The sequence below is a fragment of the Heterodontus francisci genome, chromosome 44, assembly GCF_036365525.1.
Source record: "Heterodontus francisci isolate sHetFra1 chromosome 44, sHetFra1.hap1, whole genome shotgun sequence".
Classification (NCBI taxonomy): domain Eukaryota; kingdom Metazoa; phylum Chordata; class Chondrichthyes; order Heterodontiformes; family Heterodontidae; genus Heterodontus; species Heterodontus francisci.
The window spans coordinates 16,046,313-16,054,558 of record NC_090414.1 but is presented as its reverse complement, the minus strand read 5'-3'; the positions used below and the strand labels follow the sequence as shown (position 1 = coordinate 16,054,558).

The following is an 8,246-nucleotide window of genomic DNA, read 5'->3' as shown; positions in this document are numbered from 1 at the left end:
TGGGAATGGTGTGACAGTGCAGCTTGCACAGCTCCATTCTGCCCATCTGGAGAGTCAGAGTGCTCAGTTCACCTGCCACAGAAGGAGGCAGGAGCAAAGTGGGGGGGGGTCCCATAAAATGAATCCAGAGACCGAGGTGCAACCAGCCCGGCTCCCTCACCATATTCACCTGTTGGGAGAGGTTTGACTGGCTGTGCGGCATAACCCAAGTCAGGCACACCTTGCCAAAGCAGTGCCAGGCTGGGCATTCTGCACCACAAGGCCATCGCACCTTTGGGGCACTTGCCTGAGGTGGGGGAGGGGGGGGGCAGGAGAGAGAACATTCCCAGGGCGGGGTGCAGGGTTTGGTGGTTGGGTGGGGGATTTACCTGTAGTCGACGGCACAGCTGACAAGATGGGTGTGCAGGACTGTGATCACAGTGGGAGGGGTGTAGCCCAGAATCGGGTCGTCAATCACATCGAAGAAATCCATCAGCTGCAAGAGAAGCAACAGCACAGGCTGAATAATGGAGGAGGGTCAACAGGTTAAACACAGATACGCTGAGCAGCACAACAGATTCCGGACAGCGACATGCAGCTCTCCAGCAACGATCACATATGCAGGACGTTGCAAAGCACTCGGCAGCCAATTAATTATTTAAGTAACGTCACTGCTGTGTTGCAGCCACAGCAAGATCCCACGAGCAGCAACACAGTAATGACCAGATCATCAGTTTGAGTTGGTTGAGGGGTAAATATTGGCCCCAGCATACCGGGGAGAACTACCCACCACCCCCCCGTCCCCCGCCCTTCTTCCAATAGTAGCCGTGGGACCTTTTACACCCACCTGAGAGGGTAGATGGGGCCTCAGTTTAAACGTCTCATCAGAAAGATGGCACTTCCGACAGTGAGGCGCTCCCTGAATACTGACCCTCCGACAGTGCAGCGCTCCCTCAGTACTGGCACTGGGAGTGTTGGCCTAAATTTACACATGGCGGCAGGTTTTAAAAGCCTGGGCTGGCGGGAGGGGGAATACTCTTGCTCAGGTTCACCAGGAAGTCTGTTTCCCTGCTTGATACTCGCACTGCGTTCTTCCGCTGCTATTGTGAGGCAGGTATCAGCCAGGGGAGGCTGAGGGAGATGGGGTGGTCCACAGGGTGGAATGAGTTAACAGTGAGGAGTGGGTAGCTGTCGCTGCTTACCTGCTCGTGCCAGCTCTGGTTGGTTAGGGCCATCCGGTGACACAGGGTCGCCCCTTGCAGTCTCAGCGCAACCAGAAACTCCTGGAAATAAGGACAGAAAAGGTCAGGCAGAGACAGAGAGTGAGAGTGAGAGTGAGAGTGAGAGTGAGAGTGAGAGTGAGAGTGAGAGTGAGAGTGAGAGTGAGAGTGAGAGTGAGAGTGAGAGTGTGTGAGAGAGTGAGAGAGTGAGAGAGTCAGAGTGTGAGAGAGTGAGTGAGAGTGAGAGTGAGTGAGAGTGAGAGACGGGGAAACTGCAGTGAGCCCTATACAGCACAACCCACAACACACAGCTACCCAACCTCTCATCAAAACCCTGACAGCATGGTCTGGGTACAGTCCCCGTTTCCCGGACAGCACAGACTGAGTACAGTCTCCCCTTTTCCCCGACAGCACAGGCTAGGTACAGTCTCCCTGTTTCCCTGACAGCACAGGCTGGGTACAAACCCAGTTTCCCGGACAGCACAGACTGGGTACAGTCTCCCCTTTTCCCTGACAGCACAGGCTAGGTACAGTCTCCATGTTCCCCTGACAGCACAGGCTGGGTACAGTCTCCATGTTCCCCTGACAGCACAGGCTGGATACAGTCTCCCTGTTTCCCTGACAGCACAGGCTGGATACAGTCTCCCTGTTTCCCTGACAGCACAGGCTGGATACAGTCTCCCTGTTTCCCTGACAGCACAGGCTGGATACAGTCCCCCTGTTTCCCTGACAGCACAGGCTGGATACAGTCCCCCTGTTCCCCTGACAGCACAGGCTGGGTACAGTCTCCCTGTTCCCCTGACAGCACAGGCTGGGTACAGTCTCTCCCTCCCCACAGCACAGACTGGATACAGTCTCCCTCTCCCCCTACAGCACGGGCTGGGTTCAGTCCCCCTGTTCCCTGACAGCACAGGCTGGATGCAGTCCCCCTCTCCCCTGACAGCACAGGCTGGGTACAGTCCCCCCGTTCCCCGGACAGCACACGCTGGGTACAGTACCCCCGTTCCCCGGACAGCACAGGCTGGGTAGACACCCCCCTCTCCCCTGACAGCATAGACTGGGTACAGTCTCCCTGTTCCCCGGACAGAACTGGCTGGGTACAGACCCCCCTCTCCCCGGACAGAACAGGCTGGGTACAGACACCCCTCTCCCCGGCCGGCACAGGATGGGTACAGTCCCCCCGTTTCCCCGGACAGCACAGACTGGGAACAGTCCCCCTGTCCCCCGGACAGAACAGGCTGGGTACAGTCCCCCCGTTCCCCGGACAGAACAGGCTGGGTACAGTCCCCCCGTTCCCCGGACAGAACAGGCTGGGTACAGTCCCCTTGTTCTCCAGACAGCACAGACAGGGTACAGTCCCCCTGTTCTCCGGACAGCACAGACTGGGTACAGTCCCCCTGTTCTCCGGACAGCACAGACTGGGTACAGTCCCCCATTCCCCAGACAGCACAGACTGGGTGCAGACCCCCTGTTCTCCAGACAGCACAGACTGGGTACAGTCTTCCGTTCTCCAGACAGCACAGACTGGGTACAGTCCCCTTGTTCTCCAGACAGCACAGACTGGGGACAGTCCCCCTGTTCCCCGGACAGCACAGACTGGGTAGAGTCCTCCATTCCCCAGCCAGCACAGACTGGGTGCAGACCCCCTGTTCTCCAGACAGCACAGACTGGGTACAGTCTCCCGTTCTCCAGACAGCACAGACTGGGTACAAGCCCCCCGTTCTCCAGACAGCACAGACTGGGTACAGTCTCCCTGTTCTCCAGACAGCACAGACTGGGTACAGTCTCCCTGTTCTCCAGACAGCACAGATTGGGTACAGTCTCCCTGTTCTCCAGACAGCACAGGCTGGGTACAGTCTCCCTGTTCCCCGGACAGAACAGGCTGGGTACAGATCCCCCTCTCCCCTGACAGCACAGGCTGGGTACAGTCCCCCTGTTCTCCAGACAGCACAGGCTGGGTACAGTCCCCCTGTTCCCCGGACAGCACAGACTGGGTACAGTCCCCCTGTTCCCCGGACAGCACAGGCTGGGTACAGAGCCCACTCTCCCCGGACAGCACAGACTGGGTACAGTCCCCCTGTTCTCCAGACAGCACAGGCTGGGTACAGTCCCCCTGTTCTCCAGACAGCACAGGCTGGGTACAGACCCCGCTCTCCCCGGACAGCACAGGCTGGGTACAGTCCCCCTGTTCCCCGGACAGAACAGGCTGGGTACAGAGCCCACTCTCCCCGGACAGCACAGGCTGGGTACAGTCCCCCCTCTCCCCGGACAGCACAGGCTGGGTACAGTCCCCCCTCTCCCCTGTCAGCAGAGACTGGGTACAGTCCCCCTGTTCCCCGGACAGAACTGGCTGGGTACAGACCCCCCTATCCCCGGACAGAACAGGCTGGGTACAGACACCCCTCTCCCCGGACAGCACAGGATGGGTACAGTCCCCCGGTTTCCCAGACAGCACAGGATGGGTACAGTCCCCCGGTTTCCCAGACAGCACAGACTGGGTACAGTCTCCCTGTTCTCCAGACAGCACAGACTGGGTGCAGTCTCCCTGTTCTCCAGACAGCACAGACTGGGTGCAGACCCCCGTTCTCCAGACAGCACAAACTGGGTACAGTCTTCCGTTCTCCAGACAGCACAGACTGGGTACAGTCCCCCTGTTCTCCAGACAGCACAGACTGGGGACAGTCCCCCTGTTCCCCAGACAGCACAGACTGGGTACAGTCCCCCATTCCCCAGACAGCACAGACTGGGTGCAGACCCCCAGTTCTCCAGACAGCACAGACTGGGTACAGTCTCCCGTTCTCCAGACAGCACAGACTGGGTACAGGCCCCCCGTTCTCCAGACAGCACAGACTGGGTACAGGCCCCCCGTTCTCCAGACAGCACAGACTGGGTACAGTCCCCCCGTTCCCCAGACAGCACAGACTGGGTACAGTCCCCCTGTTCTCCAGACAGCACAGGCTGGGTACAGTCCCCCTGTTCTCCAGACAGCACAGGCTGGGTACAGACCCCGCTCTCCCCGGACAGCACAGACTGGGTACAGTCCCCCTGTTCTCCAGACAGCACAGACTGGGGACAGTCCCCCTGTTCCCCAGACAGCACAGACTGGGTACAGTCCCCCATTCCCCAGACAGCACAGACTGGGTGCAGACCCCCAGTTCTCCAGACAGCACAGACTGGGTACAGTCTCCCGTTCTCCAGACAGCACAGACTGGGTACAGGCCCCCCGTTCTCCAGACAGCACAGACTGGGTACAGGCCCCCCGTTCTCCAGACAGCACAGACTGGGTACAGTCCCCCCGTTCCCCGGACAGCACAGACTGGGTACAGTCCCCCTGTTCTCCAGACAGCACAGACTGGGTACAGGCTCCCTGTTCTCCAGACAGCACAGGCTGGGTACAGGCTCCCTGTTCTCCAGACAGCACAGACTGGGTACAGGCTCCCTGTTCTCCAGACAGCACAGACTGGGTACAGGCTCCCTGTTCTCCAGACAGCACAGACTGGGTACAGGCTCCCTGTTCTCCAGACAGCACAGACTGGGTACAGGCTCCCTGTTCTCCAGACAGCACAGACTGGGTACAGGCTCCCTGTTCTCCAGACAGCACAGACTGGGTACAGTCTCCCTGTTCTCCAGACAGCACAGACTGGGTACAGTCTCCCTGTTCTCCAGACAGCACAGACTGGGTACAGTCTCCCTGTTCTCCAGACAGCACAGACTGGGTACAGTCTCCCTGTTCTCCAGACAGCACAGACTGGGTACAGTCTACCTGTTCTCCAGACAGCACAGACTGGGTACAGTCTCCCTGTTCTCCAGACAGCACAGACTGGGTACAGTCTCCCTGTTCTCCAGACAGCACAGACTGGGTACAGTCTCCCTGTTCTCCAGACAGCACAGACTGGGTACAGTCTCCCTGTTCTCCAGACAGCACAGACTGGGTACAGTCTCCCTGTTCTCCAGACAGCACAGACTGGGTACAGTCTCCCTGTTCTCCAGACAGCACAGACTGGGTACAGTCTCCCTGTTCTCCAGACAGCACAGACTGGGTACAGTCTCCCTGTTCTCCAGACAGCACAGACTGGGTACAGTCTCCCTGTTCTCCAGACAGCACAGACTGGGTACAGTCTCCCTGTTCTCCAGACAGCACAGACTGGGTACAGTCTCCCTGTTCTCCAGACAGCACAGACTGGGTACAGTCTCCCTGTTCTCCAGACAGCACAGACTGGGTACAGTCTCCCTGTTCTCCACACAGCACAGACAGTGGACAGTCTCCCTGTTCTCCACACAGCACAGACAGTGGACAGTCTCCCTGTTCTCCAGACAGCACAGACAGGGTACAGTCTCCCTGTTCTCCAGACAGCACAGACTGGGTACAGTCCCCCTGTTCTCCAGACAGCACAGACTGGGTACAGTCCCCCTGTTCTCCAGACAGCACAGACAGGGGACAGTCTCCCTGTTCTCCAGACAGCACAGTCTGGGTACAGTCCCCCTGTTCCCCGGACAGAACAGGCTGGGTACAGACCCCACTCTCCCCGGACAGCACAGGCTGGGTACAGTCCCCCTGTTCTCCAGACAGCACAGGCTGGGTACAGTCCCCCCGTTCTCCAGACAGAACAGGCTGGGTACAGAGCCCACTCTCCCCGGACAGCACAGGCTGGGTACAGTCCCCCTGTTCCCCGGACAGAACAGGCTGGGTACAGTCCCCCCTCTCCCCGGACAGCACAGGCTGGGTACAGTCCCCCCTCTCCCCTGTCAGCAGAGACTGCTTACAGTCCCCCTGTTCCCTGGACAGCACAGGCTGGGTACAGTCTCCCTGTTCCCCGGACAGCACAGGCTGGGTACAGACCCCCCTCTCCCCGGACAGAACAGGCTGGGTACAGTCCCCCCTCTCCCCGGACAGCACAGGCTGGGTACAGTCCCCCCTCTCCCCTGTCAGCAGAGACTGCTTACAGTCCCCCTGTTCCCTGGACAGCACAGGCTGGGTACAGTCTCCCTGTTCCCCGGACAGCACAGGCTGGGTACAGACCCCCCTCTCCCCGGACAGCACAGGCTGGGTACAGTCCCCCTGTTCCCCGGACAGAACAGGCTGGGTACAGTCCCCCCTCTCCCCGGACAGCACAGGCTGGGTACAGTCCCCCCGTTCCCCGGACAGCACAGGCAGGGTACAGTCCCCCTGTTCCCCGGACAGCACAGGCTGGGTACAGTCCCCCGTTCCCCGGACAGCACAGGCTGGGTACAGTCCCCCGTTCCCCGGACAGCACAGGCTGGGTACAGTCCCCCTGTTCCCCGGACAGCACAGGCTGGGTACAGTCCCCCTGTTCCCCGGACAGCACAGGCTGGGTACAGTCCCCCTGTTCCCCGGACAGCACAGGCTGGGTACAGTCCCCCCGTTCCCCGGACAGCACAGGCTGGGTACAGTCCCCCTGTTCCCCGGACAGCACAGGCTGGGTACAGTCCCCCTGTTCCCCGGACAGCACAGGCTGGGTACAGTCCCCCTGTTCCCCGGACAGCACAGGCTGGGTACAGTCCCCCGTTCCCCGGACAGCACAGGCTGGGTACAGTCCCCCTGTCGTGCCCCCTTCCTCTGCTTTGTTTTCAAATTATCTCAAGTCTCTATCCTCTGCTTACTGACCCTCCTGCCAGTGCCAAAACCCTTCGGCATTTTGAACAGCTCTCTCAAATCTCCCCTTAACCATTCCTTCTCTCAGGAGAACAATCCGAGCCTCATCCAGCCTCTCCCCACAGGCTCAGCATTCTCTTGGGTGGACAGGCAAACAAATACCTTGATGCTCTTCTTGGTGTCCAGCGTGATCTTGATGGCTGCGGAGAGCATGCGCGGGCTCCTGTCCCTCCGTCCCGTGGCCGCAGAAGGTTTCGCGACCAGCCCCTCCTCCGAGCACAGGATGGTCGGGGCCAGTCCTGGCGGAGCGGTGAAAGTTGGCACTTCCAGGCGCACTGGCAGCAGGTAGTCCTCAACGTCGGCTGTTTGGAAGCAGTGCGGAGGGGGGGGGAACAAAAAGGGCAGAAGGGAAGATTAATACCCCAGCGAGTGGAGGGGAGGACAAGTGAGGCCTGAGAGGAAGGACAGGGCATTGAAACCCACTCAAAAGCTCCCCAGCACTTTTCAGCAGTGGGACAATGGCCCCCCACAGGCGAACGGAATTAGTCCAAGGAAATCAGGAGGTGTTTCAAATGAAAAAGGGGATTTAACAGGGTTGATAGGGAGCAAACTATTTCCTCTGGTGCAGGGGCGAGTCCAGAACAAGACACAAAGATTGACCAGATAACTGAATCGAACTAAATCTGAGATGGAGATCAGAAACAGGACCGCTGGATGATTTTCACCCCCTCCCTCTCGAGTTCAAAGACACGAAGGTCAACTGGGCTGCTCACAGCTATCTCAGCACAGACTGGGACTGAAGGTGTAGCTAAATTTGCTGATGACACAAAGATAGGTAGGAAAATAAGTTGCACGGAGAATATAAGGAGGCTACAAAGGGATATAGATAGGTTAATCGAGTGGGCAAAGACCTGGCAAATGGAGTATAACGTGGGAAAATGTAAAATTGTCCATTTTGGCAGGAAGAATAAAAAAGAAGCATATTATCTAAATGGTGAGAGATTGCAGAGCTCTGAGATGCAGAGGGATCTGGGTGTCCTAGTGCATGAATCGCAAAAGGTCAGTATGCAGCTACAGCAAGTAATTAGGAAAGCTAATAGAATGTTATCGTTTATTGCGAGGGGAATTGAATAGAAAAGTAGGGAGGTTATGCTTCAGTTATACAGGGCATTGGTGAGACCACATCTGGAGTACTGTGTACAGTATTCGTCTCCTTATTTAAGGAAGGATGTAAATGCGTTGGAAGCAGTTCAGAGAAGGTTTACAAGACTAATACCTAGATTGGGTGGGTTGTCTTATAAGGAAAAGTTGGACAGGCTAGGTTTATATCCGTTGGAATTTAGAAGAGTAAGAGGCGACTTGATTGAAACATATAAGATCCTGAGGGGTCTTGACAGGGTGGATGTGGAAAGGATGTTTCCCCTTGTGGGAGA

The 8,246-nt window shown here is 57.8% G+C and overlaps 1 protein-coding gene across 1 annotated transcript in view; it reads right to left on the bottom strand.

Annotated features, from left to right (window-relative positions):
• Positions 1-8,246, bottom strand: part of LOC137355983 (autophagy-related protein 2 homolog A-like) — a 109,149-nt gene that overhangs the window by 36,050 nt on the left and 64,853 nt on the right. The window contains 4 exon segments of the mRNA XM_068021686.1: positions 226-286; positions 369-475; positions 1,182-1,262; positions 6,976-7,175. Of these exon segments, the coding sequence (XP_067877787.1) occupies positions 226-286; positions 369-475; positions 1,182-1,262; positions 6,976-7,175 (449 nt within the window).